This window comes from Lutra lutra, chromosome 5 (assembly GCF_902655055.1).
Source record: "Lutra lutra chromosome 5, mLutLut1.2, whole genome shotgun sequence".
Taxonomy (NCBI): domain Eukaryota; kingdom Metazoa; phylum Chordata; class Mammalia; order Carnivora; family Mustelidae; genus Lutra; species Lutra lutra.
The window spans coordinates 79,041,186-79,062,445 of NC_062282.1; the positions used below are offsets into that span (position 1 = coordinate 79,041,186).

At 50.2% G+C, this 21,260-nt stretch overlaps 1 protein-coding gene and 1 long non-coding RNA gene across 8 annotated transcripts in view; one reads left to right on the forward strand and one right to left on the reverse strand.

The window, feature by feature from the left end:
- Nucleotides 1-7,108: 7,108 nt before the first annotated feature.
- On the forward strand, nucleotides 7,109-19,952 carry SLC4A9 (solute carrier family 4 member 9). Of its 6 annotated transcripts, XM_047730488.1 has the most exons (22): nucleotides 7,109-7,364; nucleotides 7,709-7,869; nucleotides 8,142-8,255; nucleotides 8,663-8,718; nucleotides 8,871-9,028; nucleotides 9,289-9,376; nucleotides 9,735-9,889; nucleotides 10,069-10,185; nucleotides 10,357-10,531; nucleotides 10,692-10,825; nucleotides 11,005-11,267; nucleotides 12,150-12,208; nucleotides 12,444-12,632; nucleotides 12,739-12,852; nucleotides 14,050-14,211; nucleotides 14,358-14,536; nucleotides 15,231-15,303; nucleotides 16,792-16,860; nucleotides 17,114-17,287; nucleotides 18,121-18,273; nucleotides 18,630-18,730; nucleotides 19,726-19,952. In XM_047730488.1, exons 1-21 carry the CDS (start codon nucleotides 7,147-7,149, stop codon nucleotides 18,681-18,683), a joined length of 2,865 nt encoding a protein of 954 aa, XP_047586444.1. In that variant the 5' UTR covers nucleotides 7,109-7,146; the 3' UTR covers nucleotides 18,684-18,730; nucleotides 19,726-19,952. The 6 variants fall into 6 exon arrangements, with proteins under 6 accessions (XP_047586444.1, XP_047586446.1, XP_047586442.1 ...); XM_047730490.1 differs by lacking the exons at nucleotides 16,792-16,860; nucleotides 17,114-17,287; XM_047730486.1 differs by lacking the exons at nucleotides 18,630-18,730; nucleotides 19,726-19,952 and having other exon boundaries at nucleotides 18,121-18,618.
- The window catches only part of LOC125100340 (uncharacterized), a 30,535-nt gene continuing 23,744 nt past the window's right edge, over nucleotides 14,470-21,260 (reverse strand). Inside the window, exons 3-4 of one of the 2 annotated variants that reach the window (XR_007127510.1) lie at nucleotides 15,404-15,497; nucleotides 14,470-15,297 (exon numbers count right to left, since the gene is read on the reverse strand). This is a non-coding gene — a long non-coding RNA (uncharacterized LOC125100340). Of the gene's footprint in view, nucleotides 15,298-15,403; nucleotides 15,498-17,909; nucleotides 18,235-18,882; nucleotides 18,966-21,260 lie in introns of those variants that run through there. The other variant, XR_007127509.1, reaches the window with a different exon arrangement.

The window sequence follows — 21,260 nt, forward strand, 5'->3', positions numbered from 1 at the left end:
ACTGGGGCTTGAACTCATGACCCTGTGATTAGGAGTCTCATGCTCTTCTGACTGAGCCAGTGAGGTACTCCTCTCTATAATTATTTTAAAATGCTTTCGAAACCTATGTATGGGGGAAAGAAACTGGAAAAAATACATCAAAATGTTAACATGGATGGATTCCTACAAAAGAGAAGAAAATAAATGTACAGATAGGCTATTCTCTGTGAACTTTATTTCAGGATAGTAAAGGAATATTAACATATTTGCTATAAAAAGGAAATATTTATTCTGACATGGCTGAGGACCAACAACACCAGAAAAATTCACATGAGAACCCTTTCTGTATCCCTCGTAAAAGTGCTATTCTAGATACTATTATATATAAGGTCCCTGGCCAGTGCCTGAATAAGGTATAACAAATTCCTCTTATAGTTAATTCAGTGTTAGAAAGTTTGGTTCTTGTGACTATCTAGTACAGCTACCTCCTTTTATTAGATAATGACAAAATGTCAAATTCATAGGTTCTCTTTTTGCCTCCACTGTCAATAAGATCACAATTAAGTATTGATGCTTGGAGCACCTGGGTGGCTCAGTCGGTTAAGCATCTGCCTTCAGCTCAGGTCATGATCTCCTGGGATCGAGCCCTGCATCCGGCTCCCTGCTCAGCGGAGAGCCTGCTCCTCCCTCTCCCTCTGCTGCTCTTCCTGCTTGTACTCACTCACTCTCTCTGTCAAATAAATAAAAATCTTTAAAAAAATAAAAGTTCTGATGCTCAGTTGCAATGATTATCCCTAGTCCAGAATTTTGAGGAAAATTGTTTCTTTCTTCTCCACTTTGGTTTCATTACAAGTGCTCATTTTTTAAATATTTACTTGTATCCATGTCTTTTATTGTCTTTACATCTCTTCTGGAAGTAAACGGAGCATACATAATTAATGTGAAACTCAGAAATCACATCCCTGTAGCTGCCTTGCCAACATTTCCTGAATGTGGAAGGCTCGGTGGCAGGGGCATGCAAAGCCTGAGGCAGAGAAGTTTATGCCATGTGCTGGTGGTTTTGTGCTGCAGACTCAGGTTCTCTGATACCTCTTCCTTTTCCTCTTCAAATGCCCTGACCCCTGTACTCCAGAAGGAGTGTGGGCGTTGTGAGGAGTAGAAGCGGGCTCCAACACTCAGGGCCCACTCCAAATGTTGCCTGGATCTTGGTGGTCTGGGGTCAAGGTGAATGTCAGGGAAGGGTATCCCAGCTCCAGGGTCAGAGAAGCCCAGGCCCCCCAAGTGGAGAGACCCTCCCTCCACACGCATTCCACTAGCATCTTGTTTGAACCCCTCAGAGCAGAAGCACTGAAGCTCAGGTTCAGGGATGCAAAGGACCCCTTTCTGAACCCTGGGTCCACTAGCCACTAGCTAGGACTTTGGCCAAGGTACCAAGGTACCTCTGAGGCTCAGTTTCCTCATTCAGAAATGGGGCTGATACCTACCTCCAAGGGCTGTCATGAAGACTCATGGAGATGACCACGAGGTGCTAGGGCAGTGCTTGGAACCTAGCAAGCACTCAGAAGCCAACAGGTGCTGCTCGTCCCCCGGGATCCATGTTCATCTTGCGTCAGTCTGCCGTCCACAGCTGGGAGCAAGTGTGTCTGTTAAATTGCAGCTCCTCGCTCATAAGCTCAGCAGCTGTGGCAAACTGCTTCACCTTTCTGAATCTCAGTGGTTTTTTGTTTTGTTTTGTTTCAAAGATTTTATTTATTTATTTGACAGAGAGGGAGAGAGATCACAAGTAGGCAGAGAGGAAGGGGGGGGCGGGGAACAGGCTCCCTGCTGAGCAGAGCCCGATGCAGGGCTCAATCCTAGGACCCTGAGATCCTGAACTGAGCTGAAGGCAGAGGCTTACCCCACTGAGCCATGGAGGTGCCCCCCAAGTCTCAGTGTTTTTATAATAAAGTGGGAATAATGAAATGTGCTTCATATTTGTGGTGTGAATAAAATGATTACTAGTGAGTAAAATGATTAATTTATTTTATGAAAAGGAATTATGCAATTATATTTTGTTATTTTTACTCTTATGGGCATTTTCTATTTTTTTTTCTACAATGACTATGAATTAAAAAAAAACAAATATGAATGATTTATGTATTTCGAGCCACTTTTATTTTTATTTTTATTTTTTTTAAAGATTTTATTTATTTATTTGACAGAGAGAAATCACAAGTAAGCAGAGAGGCAGGCAGAGAGAGAGGAGGAAGCAGGCTCCCTGCTGAGCAGAAAGCCCGATGTGGGGCTCGAACCCAGGACCTGGGATCATGACCTGAGCCGAAGGCAGCGGCTTAACCCACTGAGCCACCCAGGCGCCCCTCGAGCCACTTTTAAAGCCATGATTTTTCTTTTTTTATTTTAAAAAAATTTTTAAAAAGATTTTATTTAGGGACGCCTGGGTGGCTCAGTTGGTTAGGCAGCTGCCTTCGGCTCAGGTCATGATCCCAGCGTCCTGGGATCGAGTCCCGCATCGGGCTCCTTGCTCGTCGGGGAACCTGCTTCTCCCTCTGCCTCTGCCTGCCATTCTGTCTGCCTGTGCTCGCTCTCTCTCCCTCGCTCTCTCTGACAAATAAATAAATAAAATCTTAAAAAAAAAAAAAGATTTTATTTATTCATTTGACAGAGATCACAAGTAGGCAGAGAGACGGCAGAGAGAGAGGAGGAGTAGGCTCCCTGCTGAGCAGAGAGCCCAATGCGGGGCTCAATCCTAGCACCCTGGATCATGACCTGAGCCGAAGGCAGAGGCTTTAACCCACTGAGCCACCCAGGCGCTCCATAAAGCCATGATTTTTCTTAAAAAATACTGGGGCACCTGGGTGGCTGAATCGGTTAAGGGTTGGACTCTTGGTTTTGGCTCAGGTCATAATCTCAGAGTCTTTGGATCCAGCCCTGTGTTGGGCTCCCTGCTGAGTACAGGCTCTGTTTGAGATTCTCTCTCTCTCCTTCTTCTCCTCCTCTTCTCTCTCTCTGTCTCAAATGAATAAATACATAAAAGTCTTTTTAAAAAATTAAAACATACTTAAATTTATTGAAAGCTCACTACATTTTAGGCATTGCTCTGAGCACTCTATATACATTATCTCATTTAATTCTCATAACAGTCCTCTGAGGAAGATAGCATTTTCACCCCCAGTTTATTGATGAGAAAAACCAATGCTTAAGGAAGTTGAGCAACTTGCCCAGCTTGGATGTGATACACTGTTGTAAAACTGTACACACATGGGCACATACGTAGGCAAATGAGTGCATGCAGAAATAAAGGAAATCTGAATCAGGTCTGTAGCCTAGCTAACAGTATTGCGTCTCTGTCTTTTTCCTGGTTTTGACCTTGTGCTATCTTTATGTAACATGTTACCATTGGGGGAAGGTGGATGAAAGGTGCTAGCTGAAGATCTCTTTGTATCTTTTTTTGCAACTTCATTTCTTCTTCTATAATTAGACTCTCATAAATGGTCAAAAAAATTAAAGAGTTTTTTAAGAAGTAAAAGTTTTGTTTTTAAAGGCTTATTTATTTGAGGTGGGGGAGGGGCAGAAGGAGAGGGAGAGGGTTTTTTTTTTTAAAGATTTTATTTCTGTATTTGAGAGAGAGAGAGAACATGAGTGAGAGAAGAGTGAGTGGCAGTGGGAGGTGGGAAGGGCAGAGGGAGAAGGAGAAGCAGGTTTCCTGCATGTGGGGTTTGAGCCCAGGACCCTGGTAACATGACCTGAGCCCAAGGCAGATGTTTAACATTCTGAGCCACCCAGATACCCCAACAAAGAGAGAGTCTTAAACAGAGTGCACACTAAGCTCAGAGCCTGACGTGGGGCTCTATCTCGTGACCCCAACATCTCCGCCTGAGCCAGTCTCTTAACCAACTGCACCAGCCAGGCACCCCAAGAAGTAAAAGGTTTTTTCTTTTTTTAAGTTGTTGCAAGGATTATGTGAGATAATGTGCCCAGGACAGGGTTGGATATAATTGACATATCAATATATATTTTCTTTCTTTCCTACCCTATGAGTGACTGTTTTCCATTGTCTAGTAATAATAGCCTCCATATTATGTATACTATGTGGTAGGCTTAATTTCCATCCATTGTTTCATTTAATAAAGCCCCTCCTGGGTACTTTTATTATTCTCCTTTTGCTGATAAGAAAACTCAGGTTCTGCAAAAACTAATCTCTTCTCCACTTGCTGGAAAGTGACCAAGCCTGGATTTATACCAAGGCAGTCTGTTCATGACGCCACTCCCTTCTACTCTGGGTTGAGCTCAGAGTATTGCGTGAAAGTATGCTTTGAACCTTGGAAATCATCTACCCCAACTGTTTTAATTTATACAAAGAAAACAGGCCCAGAAAGGGGGAAGGGCTTTAGTAAGAACGCCTAATAAATCTGTGACTGAGCCAGGATGAGAACCCAGTTTTTGGATTCCTGGGTCAGGGTATTTTCCAGGGCCAACACCCAAGGCTACTCGCCCATTTGGCCTACCTTCACTGAGCCCTGCCTGGGAGACAGCTGGTGCCCACAGACAAAGCTGCAAGTTCTCACTCACATCCCTCACCTGCACAGCTCACGGCACTTAAGACCCAAGAGGTAGCAGTGGACCCTGGGGACAGGGGAGGCATGGTGGCCCTCTACTGCAGGCATTCTTGGGGGGCCAAGTAGTTGGGACCACAGAGAAGGCAAGGTAAGACCCTCTGAACTTTGGCAGTGGGGGTGTGAAGGGAGGCTCTATGTGTGAGGGGGTTACTCATGCCAAGTGCCTGTTCCTGTCTCCCTCAGGCTCTCTTGAGTCACTTGCCCTGAGGTTGGGGCACATTCTTGAAGTGGGTGATCACAGGGATTCCAGGCCCTCCTAGGTCCTAGGCCAGTTTCTATTCCTCCTGGAGCTGAAACCAACTCCCCCCGCCCCCACCTGAGACTCAGCACCTCCTCTCCAAGTGGCAAAATAGTGACTCACTACTTTCATTTCTATCCTGGGACCTCCTTGAACTAGGGCAAATCGCTCGGCTCGAAGTCCACACCTGGGGTTGGTGGGGAGAATCAGCCCAAATCCCATTTCCCAGGAGGGAGGGGGTCCCATGTATCTAGTGAAGGGTTTGACCCACATTCAAAGAGCACGATTATCCCTCTCTCTCCATCCTTGTTGCGCCCCCCCCCCCATTCCATCCCACTGGGCCAATCCAGGGAAAGTTGGAGGATTAAAGACACCACCCCTTCAGCCCTGCTCTCTCGTCATCTCTGCGCCCTGGTGGGTCCACTGGGGAAAAGGGCTGATGAGTGAACCAAGCGATCCTGTCCGCGGGGAGCAGCGCCCTCGTGTGACCTCCAGGAGAAGCGCATTTATTTTCCAGCCCCTCCCTTTCTATGCCCTCATTGAGCAAATATTTATAGAGTGCCACTAGGTGCGCTAGGGGCAGCTGTTGAAGAAGATAGGTAAAATACCTGCTCACATTGGGGCGCCTGGGTGGCTCGGTGGGTTAAGCCGCTGCCTTCGGCTCAGGGTCATGATCTCGGGGTCCTGGGATCGAGCCCCGCATCGGGCTCTCTGCTCAGCGGGGAGACTGCTTCCTCCTCTCTCTCTGCCTGCCTCTCTGCCTGCTTATGATCTCTGTCTGTCAAATAAATAAATAAATAAATAAATAAAATCTTAAAAAAAAAAAAATACCTGCTCACTGAACAGTACATTCCTCTGTGTGTGTGTGTGTGTGGTGGGGCAGGCAATAAACGGCAAATAAATGAGGCAGATTGTAGTAGTGATAACTGCTGGGACGAAAATAAAACCGAGAACAGTATTGGAGACACAGGGCTGGGTGGAAAAAACAAGGTCTCCTTGAGTAGGTAATGTCAAAGATGACACTTAAGTTACTGGGACCCAGTCATGTGACGATCTGGGGCAAAAGCTTTCCTTGCAGAGAGAAGAGCTACAGCGAAGACCGCTAGGCAGCTACATGCTTTGCATGACAAAGACCAATGCAGCAGGAAAGGAGTGGGCAAGGGACAGTTGTAGATGTGGACATAGGGATAGGGCCAGACTGTAGATCTTACACGTCATGACAGAGTTTGCCTTTTCTTCTAGGAGTAATGGGAATGTCTTGGGTGAGTTCTGAGAAGAGGAATGTAGCTTGATTACCTTTTAAAAGGATCTCTATGGCTGCTATGTGGATTAAGAACTTTGGGCCAGGAAGGAAGAGTGGAAGCAGGGAGATGATTGCAAGAGATTAGAAAGCTATTGAAATAATTCAGGTGAGACAGGATGGAGGCTTGGAACAGAGTGGAAGTGTGGGAGGCGGGGGAGATGTGGTTGGATGCTGGGTTTACTTTGAAGGTAGAGCCAACAGGACTTGCTAATAGACCACATTCTCCTTTGTTCTTTGGGCTCCAGGAACTCCTTCATACACACACCCTTGCTGGCGCCTCTGTCCTTACTCCTAGGCTGAGTTAGAAGGGCAGACCCCGGGGACACTGCTAAATTGGAAAGTTTCCAGGTGTGGTCAGACAAAGGAATTTAAGCCTCAGGCACTGAGTTCTCCTTGCAATGCCTCCTTAGCCCATTTAATGGTCTGGGACTCTGCCTGGTGTCTCCCTTATAGTAACCTGGCTTCTCTAAGAGAAGCCAGTTACTTATAACTGTTACTTCTGTAACAGACCTAGTTACTTATTAGGTCTCTGTTTATCCAAATGGGTGCCTTTAGGGTGTATTGGTGACACTCAAAACAGTCCTGAGGGTTGGTGTTTGTATTTGATACAGAGTAGGGGGCTGGATAATCTGAGGGTCCCAGTCCTCAGACCTGGGCCAGTGACTTACTCCTGTTAATTTACACAAACACAGTGCAGTCCAACCTGATCCCATAGAAAACACACACAACATTTTGACCCCAGGCTGGGTATTTCTGAAGAGCCTGGGAAAGATCAGGTTAGCCTTACAAATGCTCGCAGGCAGCCAGGGCTGGGGAGAGCAAGTGGGAAAGGGAATGATCCGGTTGGCTCTGGAGTCAGCAGGCCTTGCTCTGTTTGCGTTGTGCTGCTTGCGTTTTTGTGTGTGTGTGTGTGTGGGGGGGTGCATTATAAATGCAGCCAGCTGGAGGGCCTCTGGATTCAAAACCTAGAACTGCACTGCTCCCTAAGAGTCTGTGCAGGCCTCTCCAAGATGAAGCTACCAGGCCAGGAGGAGTTTGAGGTCTCCAGTGCTTGTGAAAATGTGCCCACAGGAGAGCTGGACAATGGCACTGCCTCTGGCCCCAGCCCCGACAGCCCCTCAGACACAGACAGAGGGGAGCTGGGAGTACCCAAGGACCCTCTGCTCTTCATTCAGCTGAATGAGCTTCTGGGCTGGCCCCAGGCCCTGGAGTGGAGAGAGACGGGCAGGTGAGTCGGACCCAGGGCAGTTTTATGGGTTCTTTCCCTTTCCCCAGCTGGGGACTCCTCCACGACCCATAGCTCCTCCTGTGTGAGGAGGTGCTCTAACCCCCAATCAGGAGTTCCTCTCTGTGAGTTCAGGCCCTCACCCTTCATGATGCTTGGCTTTCAATGCAGTGTACTTGTGAGTTCCCCAAAACCCCAGGTGAGGAGTGAATGCCCAGGAAGAGGCATACTTTGCACCACTGGGCCCAGGACTCCCCCATGGACCTACCTTCCCTGCCTCTCCTGTGTGCTCCCTCCTGCACCTGGGAGAGATGACCCCGATAACAGTCCACTCCTCTCCACTGCAGGTGGGTGCTGTTTGAGGAGAAGCTGGAGGTGGGTGCGGGCCGGTGGAGTGTTCCTCACGTGCCCACACTGGCACTGCCCAGCCTTCGGAAGCTCCGCATCCTACTGGCCGAGGGCCTTGTGCTGCTGGACTGTCCAGCTCAGAGCTTCCTGGAGCTCGTGGGTACGTGGGGAGCCTTTGCAGGGAGGGCCTGGGCAACTATGCCATTTCGCCAGGACTACCTCTGCAAATCTCATAACTTTCCAGAGCTCACCCCACCCCACCCTAGGGATTAGCCTTCTCCGTCACTGTCGGGGGTAGAGGGTGGGGATGGAAGAATAGAGTAGAGGAGCAAGTTCCCAGAATGGAAAGGGACCTGGGCAGAGGAGAAAGGGGAAGAGTTTTGGGGCAGGGAGCTCTCAGGAAAGGGTTGGAGCTCCTCCTCTGTTCTTCAGAACAGGTGACCAGAGTGGACTCGTTGAGCCCAGAGCTGAGAGGGCAGCTGCAAGCCTTGCTGCTGCAGAGACCCCAGCACCTCATCCAGCCCACAGGCACCAGGCCCTGCCAGGGTGAGAGGCCTGTCTTTGGGCCCAGCACCAAAAGCCCTAATCCCCCTGCCCCCTTCCTGGACCAAGACCAGCCTAGCCTTGGCTTATACCTCAACTTGGGTCTCATGGGTGAGAAGAAGTGGAGGTAAAGGTGAGGGGAGGGAGAATGGAGGGGCCAGAGTTCTGGGAAGGAATGTTGTTGGTAGGCATTGTGCCAGGAGTTTTATGTGTAGTATCTCATTTAATCTTCACAGCCATCATGTGAGGTAGTACCGTAATTAGCCCCATTTTAGTGATAAGAAAGCTGAGGCTCAGAGACGGGAAGCTCCAGTTTTCATCGTTTGTCAGAGGTAAAGCTTGTCAGGAAGCCCAGCTGCCTCCACCTCCAAAGCCTGTGCTCTTAGTCACTGCCTAATCCTGTTTTGTAGGGTCTGCCCATCCAAGAGAGGCTTCTCACAGTGAGGAAGCCCCACTGAAGGAACAGGTTTGTGGCCCTTCCTTGGGCAGGGCTGGGAGAGGGGTCAGGGATGAACAGAAGTTCACCCTCCACTTGCCTCATTATCTATCAATATTTTGCCAACACCCACCTCCCCAAATGAGCTCTTGTCCTTCGTGTCTCCTTGAACCCCCAACCAGCATCAGAACCCCCTGAGATGGAAGCTGCCTCCAGGGGCTGAGGCCGGGGCTGTGCTGGCAGGGGAGTTGGGCTTCCTGGTGCAGCCCCTGGGGGCCTTTGTGCGACTGCGGGATCCAGTGGTGCTGGGACCCCTCACTGAGGTTCCCCTCCCCAGCAGGTAAGGCTGATGAAAGTGGAGGGTTCTGGAGACCAGAAAAGGGATCTTTACTGGAGAGGGGATTGGGAGGTCTCTGGTCCAGTTCTTTTGGGGGTGAGTGCAGGATGGTGCTCGGGGGTCTGTGGAGGGGGTAGTGGTCAGGGCTGCAAAGTAGGTGTGCACATGAGTGTACATATGGGGGCTGGTAGCGAGGGCAGAGATCAGGGCTGCCATATGGGATAGCTGCCTCTAATATTTCTGGGGCCTGGTTCCTTCTTCAGGTTTTTCTGCCTCCTCCTTGGTCCTTCTACACTGGGAAAGGGCTACCATGAGATGGGCCGAGCAATGGCCGTCCTCCTCAGTGACCCGGTGAGCTGGGCAGGTGTGTGTGTGTGTGTATGTGTGTGTGCACGTGCCCACAGACTTGTGTCAGTGAGTGTGCACGTGTGAACTCTAGATGTATGACAGAATACAGCAGTGAGGCAGAGTATGGCCTTGTGTACATAGAATGAGGACTGAAGTTTCCTTTGCTACCGCTGGAGTCCCCTTATCTAGCACAGTGCTGGCACACAGTAGGCAGCCAACAGGTACTGACTGCATGCATGTGTCAATGAATGAATGCTTGAGACGTGTCCGCCTATCTGACTTGGGTCTAGCTTAGAGACTGTGAAAATGCATGTAAGGGTCCAGATCTCCATTTAGTGCCCCTCTCTGCCCCTATCCCTAGCAATTCCAGTGGTCAGTTCGTCGGGCCAGCAACCTTCACGACCTTCTGGCAGCCTTGGATGCCTTCCTAGAGGAGGTGACAGTGCTCCCTCCAGGTCGGTGGGACCCGACAGCCCGGATTGCCCCACCTAAATGTCTGCCTTCCCAGCACAAAAGGTATGGGGGTGGGGGGACTTCCCACTGTGGAGGAGGGTAGGGGATTCCAGGAAAGGGGTAGAAAGTCATCTTTGGATTCCAAGCCTGCTGGCAGAGACACGAGCAGCCACCAGGGGGCAGGGTGCCCAGTCATGTCGGGTTGGAGATCCTCAGGCAACCTGAGTTCCCATTCTCTCCAGGATCCTCTCACAACTGAGGGAGGTCCAGGGCCCCTCTGCCCAGCATGGGGCCCTGGCTGAGGACAGGTATGGCCACCGGCTACAGCTGCGCAGCCCAGAGTTACAGCGGACAGGCAGGTGAGGTGAACTGGGGTGAGAGCAAGGGTAAGCGTCCTGGGAGGGGTCAGGGGTCACAGGGGCCTAGAGGCATATGCTCACTGTGGAGGGGCTCACCCAATCCCAGGAAAAGTAGCAGGGATGGGGCATGGGATGGGGCCACCCGGGTCACTGACAAACCATGGGTGGGAGGCTGTTTGGGGGCCTTATCCAGGATGTGCGCCGGAAGGCCTCATGGTACCCCAGCGACTTCTTGGACGCGCTACATCCCCAGTGCTTCTCGGCCGTGCTCTACATTTACTTGGCCACTGTCACTAATACCATCACTTTTGGGGGACTGCTGGGGGAAGCCACCAGTGGTGCTCAGGTGAGTGGGGAGGCGTGAGGGGCAGGCATAAGTTGTGGTATTCTGCCGGCCATGCCCTTTAACCCTCCCTGGGACGATGGGTGGGCTTCCCTGGAAACTTGGGTTGCTGTGCTGAGGACTCCAGTGTCCTGGGCGGACGGGGCTCCCTGCTGGCTTCTAGGGGGTGCTGGAAAGTTTCCTGGGCACTGCAGTGGCTGGAGCTGCCTTTTGCCTGATGGCTGGCCAGCCCCTCACCATCCTCAGCAGCACGGGGCCAGTGCTGGTCTTCGAGCGCCTGCTCTTCTCCTTCAGTAGGTAGGAGAATACCCCAACTGTCACCAGACCCCAACAAGCCACACTCTCAGCCTGGTCCTGGCTGGGTCAGTAGGGGAGGGTGGAAACTGTCTGGCTCCAGGGGCACTTAACCTGGGTTAAGTGGAGAGCAGAGCAGCTCTGCCAATTCCTGTCTGTGTTACCCCTCCCGCCCCCACCAGAGATTACAACCTGGACTACCTACCTTTCCGCCTGTGGGTGGGCATCTGGGTGGCCACATTTTGCCTGGCACTGGTGGCCACAGAGGCCAGCGTGCTGGTACGCTACTTTACCCGCTTCACCGAAGAAGGCTTCTGTGCCCTCATCAGCCTCATCTTCATCTACGATGCTGTGGGCAAAATGCTGAGCTTGACCAGTGCCTATCCCATCCAGAGCCCTGGGTATCCTGCCTATGGCTGCTTTTGCCAGTACGCAGAACTGGGAGGTGGGTGAGGGAAACAGGGAATTTGGCAAGATGGGGAAGGATGCAGGAGGGGGAGGGGTTGTCCTCTTGCTGTCCCCCCTTGTTAAGTTCAGCAGACTCCTGAATACTTACCCAAAAACCAGCAGCACTTTTCCCCACTCTGGTTTTGAATCAATTGAGAAGTAACAGAGCAGGCCCAATATTTTCTTTCTGACAATGCCGATTGAAGAACATGCTTACATCTATGGAGGAATGGGCTTCCTAACAATGAAACCAACATTAGATAGGTTTATGCACTCAGTCATGGCTGCACTGGACAGGGACTGTCTTGCCCCAAAGGAGCAGAGCTAAATGCATGCACAGTGCAGGCAGCTTATTCCCAAGAGTGAGGAGAGGAGGGAACAGAGAGAGGCATGCCCGGCTTCTTCTCTCAAACTCACAAGTCAAACAAATCGCTGCTCTTTCCCCAGTCTGAGTGACCAACTCAGGGGGAGAGTGGCCCAGCATATTACTCTGGCACAAATACCTCCATGTGGAAGGAAACAGCAGAGATGGAGACAAGATGTCCTCTCAAGTGTGCCAGACTCTGCTGGGCATGAACAAAACCAGTTCTTGTCCTGGTAGAAACCCATAGATGGTGGACTCCTCCATTAAGCAAACATTTGCTAGGCGTCCTCTATGGCCAGTCCTGTGCTGGGTACCAGGGATACAGATAGGTGAGGAATTTGAAAGGACCAGGCAACGTTCTGAGGAGCACAGACTTGGTAGCGATTGGAGTCAGCAGACAGATGAGTCAGAACTAAGAACTTTCTGGTTCACTTGGCCCATGAGATTAGACTTCTGAGGGGCTGGAGAAGGTTCTCAGGGGAGGGGCATAAACCCAAATTGTTCTCTGCTTCCCAGGAAATGAGTCTCAGTGGATGAGGACAGAGCCAAAAGACAGAGATGACATCTCAAGTCTGGTGAGGGCCTGTTCCTGGGGGGGGGGGGGGGGGCAGGAGAGAAAGGCTGGGAGCCAAAGAAGTCAGTGGTTCCTGGCTTTTCCCACCCCATAGGCTAGGCAAACCTCAAAGGTCATAGAGGCCCAGACCTGTGCTTTGGCTGGAGACCTCTTATCCTGGGCCCCTCCTGTCTGAGTGAGCGTCAATTTTTATCCCATTACCTATAACCTCATCCCTGACAAGACCCTCCATACAGGACCTAGGCTTGGTCAATGCCTCCTTGCTGCCCCCACCTGAGTGTGCCCGGCGGGGAGGCCGCCCTCGTGGCCCCAGCTGTCATGCAGTCCCAGACATCGCCTTCTTCTCCCTCCTCCTCTTTCTTACCTCCTTCCTCTTGGCCATGGCCCTCAAGCATGTAAAGACAAGCCGCTTCTTCCCCTCTGTGGTGAGTGTTACCTCTCTTTTTGTGGGTCCTGTATGTGCATGGGAAAGGGTGAAGAAGGAAGGGGGTGGCGGGCCTGAATCTGACTGAGTATTCACTGTGTGGCCAGGTGCGCAAAGTGCTCGGTGACTTCTCCTCAGTCCTGGCCATGCTGCTGGGCTGTGGCCTTGATTCCTTCCTGGGTCTGGCCACACCAAAGCTCATGGTGCCCAGTGAGTTCAAGGTGAGAGCTGGGAGTATAAGACAGAGGGGAAAGCAGGGCCAGCAGACAGGACCTTGGAGGAGGAAATGCATAGATCCCATGCTTCTCTTCCTCTGAGCTTCCATTTCCTTGCTTATAAAATAGAAAGGGTAATGATAATGACCTCACAGAGTTGCTGTGAGGATTAATGAGGCACTGCTGCTGACACAGTAGGACAGAATACATGGCAGCTATTATTATAAATGAAGGGTTAAGAGGATGGGTTCTCCTCAGCCAGTCCTGGGTTTGAGATCCTGTTCTGCCACTTCCTAGCTGTACAACCTTAGGCAAATTAACTCACATCTCTCATCAATGAGCCTCAATTTATGCATCTATAAAATGGAAATAATAAATAACAATGGCTCCTACTCTCTAAGTTGTCTTGAGCTTCACAGAAGATGAGTGTAAAGCATTTTACCACAGTGCAGGGACGGGCACATACCAAGACCTTAATAAATGTTACTTATTGTTGTCATAGGTTGGCCCTACCCACTCCACTACTCCCCACTCTCTTCTTTGCCCCCCACCCCAGCTGCCAGCTCTGATCTGGTAAAGCTGGAGCTCCCTACCAAGGGCACAGGACAATGCACAGGACAAGGCTTAGCACTGACTTAGCACTTAGACTTTGCCTGTGCATTTGGAGACCTCCTCTCCAGGTTCCCCCAGGACAGGAGAACAGGGGGACTCCAACTGGGGTAGCCTCAGGGGCTCAGAATCTGAGCTGGCAACTGGGGTCCCCTCCCCCACAGAGACGCTTATAATCAGAGCAGACGCAGACACACCCAGCCCTGCCCGGGCCCCAGATCAAGGCAGGTCTGAGCCTGAGTCGCTCTACCCTGGTTGGGGGGCGGGGATAGTTCCTAGGGAGGAGGGTGCTGTACATCAAGTAGTGTGGGCAGGTCTCACCCTCCATCTCCTCCTCTTGCAGGGCAGGAGGGCCCCTGAGAACCCAAGTGCAGAGCCCCCGGCTCCAGCCCAACCCTTAGGGTGGTCCCGCTCCTACTGCCCTCTTTTAAGACACTGGGAGGCTTTGAACCAGCTGTGCATACACATAATGCTCCTACCTACCATCTTGGTCTTAGAATGGGGGCTAATGGAAGAATGCCAACGCTGGGGTGTACAGATGAGGTACTCTTGGGAGACCCTCTCTAACTTGTCTGTGGAAACACCCTCTCCCAGCCCACACTTCCCGGGCGTGGCTGGCTGGTATCACCTTTTGGAACCAACCCCTGGTGGCTGAGTGTGGCAGCAGCCTTACCCGCCCTGCTGCTGTCTATCCTCATCTTCATGGACCAGCAGATCACAGCGGTCATCCTTAACCGTGCTGAATATAAGCTGCGGGTAAGGCCTGCCGGGTGAGACCTAGGCCCCTAGCCCAAGGGACAGAAACTCCAGGATGGGGTCCAGGACCTCCCTCTCCTACTCCAGAGGGCAGAGAGCCCAGGTCTGGTTTAGTTTCTCCCTCAATGCTCCACCACTACATGCAGAAGGGTGCTGGCTTCCACCTGGATCTCTTCTGTGTGGCTGTGCTGATGGTGCTCACGTCAGCGCTGGGACTCCCCTGGTATGTCTCGGCCACGGTCATCTCCCTGGCCCACATGGACAGTCTTCGGAGAGAAAGCAGAGCCTGTGCCCTAGGGGAGCCCCGCAGCTTCCTGGGTATCAGGTGAGGCCAGTATTCAGGAGGCGAGAGTGAGAGGTGGTCAGTAAGGTGATATGGTGGGAAATGAAGCAGTTATCCGGACAGCTTAAATTTGAAGCTGGTGACTCCAGAGGGCTCTCACTGCTCATGAAAACGCAGTGAGGTGAATAGAGGGATTCTGGGCTGAGACGGGTGTGTCAGATCTTCCCCCATTCTTCTTCGGCCATGGGATAGGAAGGGCCCTTGAGAGGATCCTCAGGGCTGTGAAGGCAGAGGCAGCCAGGGCTGGGTGAGGCCCGCTAATTCCCCCTCCCCTCAGCGTTGGAGTACCTCATTGATGTTACAGAGTTACCATCACAAAAACAATTTGTAACTACTAGAAACACAATGTGTGGAAAGTATGCAAAAATAACTTTGAAACCCGGAAAGAAAAGTTTTTATGGCCTGTAAAAACTGCTAACTTCCAATCAAAATCAAAATAAAAAACCTATGAGCTTGAGCAGATGGAGAGGCCTGGGACACCCGAACTGAAGTGCCCTGCCTGTTCCTCTCCACCAGTTTTGCACACCGTGCCTAGGTGACTGCCCGGGCGGGGGTGGGGGTGGGGTCCCTCCACTTCCCTCCTGCCAGTGCCTCTAGTAGTATCTGGTCCATGTCTCTGGGCCTGGCACCTTGGGGGCTCCCCCAGACTCCAGCTAACCCTTCCCTCTCCGCACAGGGAGCAGAGGCTGACAGGCCTGGTGGTGTTCATCCTCACAGGAACTTCAATCTTCCTGGCACCTGTACTCAAGGTACCTTTGTTAAGCTGGTGTCGGGGGTTGGGGGGGGCAGTGCAGGCAGGGCAGCACTAATAATAAATAAAGCAAGAACCGATACTGGCTAAATACTTACTGGGCACCAGGCACTGCGTTGTTTTCTCCACAGTGGGCCTCATCTGGTCCTTACATGAATCCTGAGAGACATCCGTACTTCACAAATGAGGAAGCTGAAGGTTGAAGAGGTTGAGTAGCTTACAAAAGATCACCAAGGGAGCTAGTTTCTCAGGTCCATCCAAGAACTCAACCTCTTACCCAGGGGTTTTCTACCTAGTGGAGCAGGGTGTGGGCATGCCTCCATCCTCTGTGGCCCAAGTGGGATGGTACCCTGGCTCCAGCCTCCCAACTGACCTTAAACGGAGAGTGTGATCATCACACCCCAGAAAAACCTTGAGGCAAAACACCTTCCCTTCTCTCCTACCAGGTATTTGTAGAATACCTGCCATGTGCAAGGCTCTGCCAGACACTTGGGAGAAGAGGGCAGTGCACAGGAAGGGGCAGGAGTATTGAAAAGAGATACGGAGCCAAGCCCCTATTAGCAACATACACACGTGAACAAAAATTAAGTAACACGTAATCACAGAAATGTTCAACAAGCCAAGGCAGCAAAGCAATCGAGGGCATGGAGAATGGCATACAAGAGTCATTAGTGAGGAGAGGTTTGGGGAGGGAAAGGTCATGGAGCTGGGTGAGAGCGGAGTAGTTGAAAGAGCCAGATGGACCAGATCAACTGCTTACTACCTAGGTGACTCTCATTCAGCAGATATTTACTGAGCATAAACCATATGCCAGGCACTGTTCCAAAGACTGGGGATAACAGTAGTGATCAAAACAGACCATCCACTGCTTGCAGTCTGGTGAGAAGAGACCCATGAAAAAAAAATTAATAAAATAGGATGATTTCAGATAGTGACTACTCCTAAAGAAAAATATAAGAGGGTAAGGTGATTAAGAGTGCAAGGGGTCTACTTTAGATTGACAGGTCACATCCTCCTGGGGTGTCAAGAGATGAGTAGTGAGCAGCCTGAGTAGCGAGAAGAAAGTCAAGGAAGGGCATTTTAGGTGGAGGGAAATAGCAAAGCAAAGCAAAGGGCTTGCAAGGGGGAGAAACAAACTTGGGCATGAAGAGGGAAGGAAAGGAAGCCATAGAGCAGAAACAGAGAGAGCAGAGAAAAACATGATAGATAAGACTGGAGAAGTAGGCCAGATAGTAGAGAAGTTCACTTAGACTCTCTGAAATCCAATTCCCCCTTTTGTAAAATGGAGACAGTTACAGAATTTAGCTCCTCTGACTGTCTTGAAGATTCAGTATCAGGCATGCAAAGTCAGAAAAGAACAGAAAGAGCTGGGTAGGCTTAGATGTGGATGTTGGAGGCTGGGGTTGGAGCCTAAGTGGGGGTGGGGGGCATCTGGGCAGCTAGCAGAAGTGAAATCCTTTGCCAGCTCTCTGCTTCTTCCTACCAGTTCATCCCAATGCCTGTGCTCTATGGCATCTTCTTGTACATGGGGGTGGCAGCAATTAGCAGCATTCAGGTGAGCCCATTATATGTACCATGCAATCCCACTCTTCCTCTTGTTTCCTGCTGCTACCTCCTGCCTATACTTGCCAAGTCCTCTCCTATCCTCTTTTCTGGACTCTTCTGGGCATAGGACTCTGCTGCCCTGCTCTGAATGGGGAGGGTGCCAAGGGAGTCTTCTGGCTTCCCCCTCATGCTAGGCTTGGATAGCTAATAGTGACACCCCCCAGGCTGAGTATCCGGCTTTCCTCTTCCTCTTGTTCCCCTAGTTCACAAAGAGGATACAGCTATTACTGATGCCAGCAAAACAACAGCCAGACCTCCTGCTCTTGCGGCATGTACCTTTGAGCAGGGTCCACCTCTTCACAGCCATCCAGCTTGCCTGCCTGGGTCTGCTTTGGATAATCAAGTCTACCCCTGCAGCCATCATCTTCCCCATCATGGTGACTTGGGTCTGGGTTGGGTAGTGTCTCAGGGATCCGGGGAGACTCTGAGTCTGTGAGGGTGGCCAAAGCCTCCACAGGAGGAAGATTCTCCCCTTCTCACTTGCCCTGGCTCTGCCTGGTTGGGAATCTTAGGACAGAGAAAGATAGTTGAGAGATACCCACAGATAGGCTAACCCTGGGACACCATTTCCAACCTCTTTGGGTTCAACCACTGACAGAGATACGAATGAAAAAAAAAAAAAAAAAAACCACCACAAACTGAGTCCCTGGGAGAGGCAATACTGGCACTTCTGTTACCCAGTGAAGAGATGACACTGGTGGTTTCTGGTCTTATCCTTACTCCCCTAGGAAGAACCCTGGGCTTCCTAGTAGGGCCAATCTGATTACCATATCCCGGCTGTGTGGCTTCTGGAAAGGTTTTTTTTTTTTTTTTTTTTTCTTTTTAAGTTTAAAAAGATTTTATTTATTTGACAGCGGGGGAGGGGAATACAAGCAGGGGGAGTGGGAGAGGGAGAAGCAGACTCCTTGCTGAGCAGGGATCCCAAGGTGGGGCTTGATCCTAGGACTCTGGGATCATAACCCAAGCCCAAGGCAAATGCCTAACAACTGAGCCACCCAGGCACCCCCTTCTGGGAAGTTTCTAAACTCTCAGGGCCTCAGTTTCTTTCTCTATACAATGGGAGCAATTATATCTATCTCGTAGGAATGTATCAGCATTAAGTGAAGCAATACACAATGCATAGGAGATAGGAAGTGCTCAATGCATGCTACTGCTGCTCATGTTTCACTGCTTTCGCTGACAGCCCTGGGCCTTGTTTCTAACCCTGCAGTTGCTGGGCCTGGTGGGGGTCCGAAAGGCACTGGAGAGGGTCTTCTCACCACAGGAACTCCTTTGGCTGGATGAACTGATGCCAGAGAAGGAAAGGAGCATCCCTGAGAAAGGGCTGGAGCCAGAATATTCACTCAGTGGTGACAGTGAAGATGTGAGCCCCAGATGGGCCCTCTCAGGAGAAGCGGGCAGGGGTGGGGAGAGCCCTTTTGTCCAGGAGTCATCCCTAAAGTCTAATCCTTCTATTAAGCCTGAAGATCTGATCAACACAATCATTCCCCTTAGGTCCTCACTGACACAGGTACACTGAAAGGGTCAGGGAAATCTATCTTTAGAGGGAAGGGGCCCTGGTTTATGAGTCCGTGGGGGTGGAAAGATCTGGGGACAGCTCTGGTGGTCTTTTCCAACCATGATCTTTGTCTCAGTGTGGGTGTATATCCTTTCACTTTCTGGGTCCCTTTCTCTCTGCTCTGTCTATTCCCAACTCATCTTGGGATCTTTCTTTTGCAGTCAGAGCTGATGTATCAGCCGAGGGCTCCAGAAATTAATATCTCTGTGAATTAGCTGGAGTAGGAGTTTGGCAATAGAGACTCCAGGAACCTGAGCATGAGGTAAGGATATGAAGGAAGTGCCCCTGGGGTCGAGAATGGGAATGTGGGGGTCAGACCTTGGAAACCTCCAGCGTACTGGAGGTTTCTCTTCACGTTGCAGTTCCTCTTAAACTCCAAAGTAAGGGAGGGAAGAATGAAATAAGGGAGGGTACCTGGGCTTGGCTACTTGTGGCACTGAAGTCTGGCCAGTAGAGGGAGCTCAAGCTCACGCCAAATTGGATGTAGAGCTGCAGGGCTGGGGAGGAAGGGGTATAATGACCAAAGTAGGGTAGGGAGTGGGGAGGAAACCAAGTAAGGGTACAGCTCCCTGCTGCTTTCCTCTGCCCTGGAGGCCACTCCCTTAGGCTTCTGAGAACCACATTCCAGACAAGTGGAGGGATTCTTTGCCATTCCTTCCATTTTTTTCATCCATTTATCAAAACTGTTTATGAGTACTATACTTAAGGAATATCTAGATACCAGAGATATAGCGGTGAGTAGGATAATCATGGTCCCTGACCTCATCAGTTTAAAATCTACCAGGAAAGACCAACAGGGAGTTGCTGGAGTGGGATGGTGTTGGCTAAGGCAAGCACCAGTTGTGGGAGCAGAGAGGCTCTAAACCCTTCTTGGAGGTGGTGAGGGTGGGGTGGTGGGAGCTGGAGAGGAGGAAATGGTCCATAACTTGAAATTTGAAGAAAAATGAAGAATGGCCAGAATAAGGTGGAGGGAAATGTTCTAGGCAGAGGGTGCAGCATGTGCAAAAGCCTGCTGTTTTTTTCTCCTTGATAAGCTGAATTCTCTTCTGGGCCACAGAAACCCTTCCATCCATGCCTTTCCAAGCTCAAGGGCCCAAGAAGCCCCATCACTTGCAATGGAAAATTCTAGAGGGCAATTCAGCAGCTATCCCAGAACAAGATCTGCTGGGCTTTCCATATCCCCTATAGCTCCTTTGCACTATTCTTTGATCTACTGTGCCCTTGAGTACTTACTCTGACCCCACTGTCTTCTCTCAGTTCACAGGTGTTACTCGGAAGTCTGGATATTGTTGGCTTTTGGCTTAACTGCCAGATATTCAGTTGACTGGAACCAGTGGGGCAGGACTGGAGGGCAGCTGGCCAAGATTTCCATTACCCTCCTGAGCAGGGCCTAGAGAGTGGCAGGGATGGGGCACCTGGGTGGCTCAGTAGGTTAAGCAGCTGCCTTCGGCTCAGGTCATGATCCCAGGGTCCTGGGATCGAGCCCCAAATTGGGCTTTCTGCTTAGTGGGGAGCCTGCTTCTCCCTCTCCCTTTGCCTGCCGCTCTGCCTACTTGCACACGCGCATCTCTCTCTCTGTCAAATAAATAAAATCTTAAAAAAAGGAGAGAGAATGGCAGGGAAAACGCAGGTTTGCTGGTAACCCTGGGGGACTGACCACACCCCATTCATCCTCTACCCCATTAAAGGGACCTGGAAACCCTTCCCAATTTGAACTTTCTGTCCTCACAAATTCTTTTACAGAATCGGGGGTCTCTGGTGAACTCTTTTTGGTTTGCAAAAGGGGGAAAAAAATCTTTCCCAGAAAAATTATTCCTCTATTTAAAAGATTTTTATACAGGGCGCCTGGGGGGGCTCAGTTGGTTAAGCAACTGATTTCCGCTCAGGTCATGATCCTGAAGTCTCAGGATCAAGTCCCACATTGGGCTCCCAGCTCTGCGGGGAGTCTGCTTCTCCCTCTGACTTCCCCTCTCATGCTTTCGCTCTCTCTCATTCTTTCTCAAATAAATAAATAAAATCTTTTCAAAAAAGTTTTTTATACATATGAAAACAATCCTTTTTTTTTTTTAATTATAAAAGCAAATGATGGGGTGCCTGGGTGGCTCGGTGGGTTAAGCCTCTGCCTTCGGCTCAGGTCATGGTTCCAGGGTCTTGGGATCAAGCCCCGCATCGGGCTCTCTGCTCAGTGGGGAGCCTGCTCCTCCGCTATCGCCTGCCTCTCTGCCTACTTGTGGTCTCTGTCTCTCAAATAAATAAATAAAATCTTAAAAAAAATAAATGAGATTAGTGCAAAATATTAAAACACTACAAAATAAATAATTTTGAAATGAAAACCATACCAGTGATGATCAGTGTCCAAATTTCAGTGTATATTGTTCAAATTTATTTCAAGGGACATGTTAATATTTTCATTAAAATGAGATTATACATTGAGTTCTACAACATGCTTTTCACTTGATATACGTTGAATATTTTCCCCACGCCAATACATATCTACATTTCTTTCTGTAATCTGCATAGAGTGAACAACCTAATAATCTAAAAAGGTACCGTATGTACAAAAGAGTATATAAAATGTCTTCTGGAATTACAAGAGTTTCTTGAAAGCATACACCTCGGAATGAAATTAAAGAGTCACTTAAGGGGCACCTGGTGGCTCAGTGGGTTAAAGCCTCTGCCTTCAGCTCAGGTCATGATCCCAGGGTCCTGGGATCGAGCCCCACATCAGGCTCTCTGCTCCACAGGGAGTCTGCTTCCTCCTCTCTCTCTGCCTGCCTCTCTGCCTTCTTGTG

Coding starts and splice junctions, on each gene's coding strand:
- SLC4A9 (XM_047730486.1), top strand. CDS start 7,147: ATGAAGCTACCAGGCCAGGAGGAGTTTGAGGTCTCCAGTGCTTGTGAA. Junction 14,212..14,357: donor GTGCTGAATATAAGCTGCGG/GTAAGGCCTGCC, acceptor CACTACATGCAG/AAGGGTGCTGGCTTCCACCT. Junction 17,288..18,120: donor CCATCATCTTCCCCATCATG/GTGACTTGGGTC, acceptor CTAACCCTGCAG/TTGCTGGGCCTGGTGGGGGT.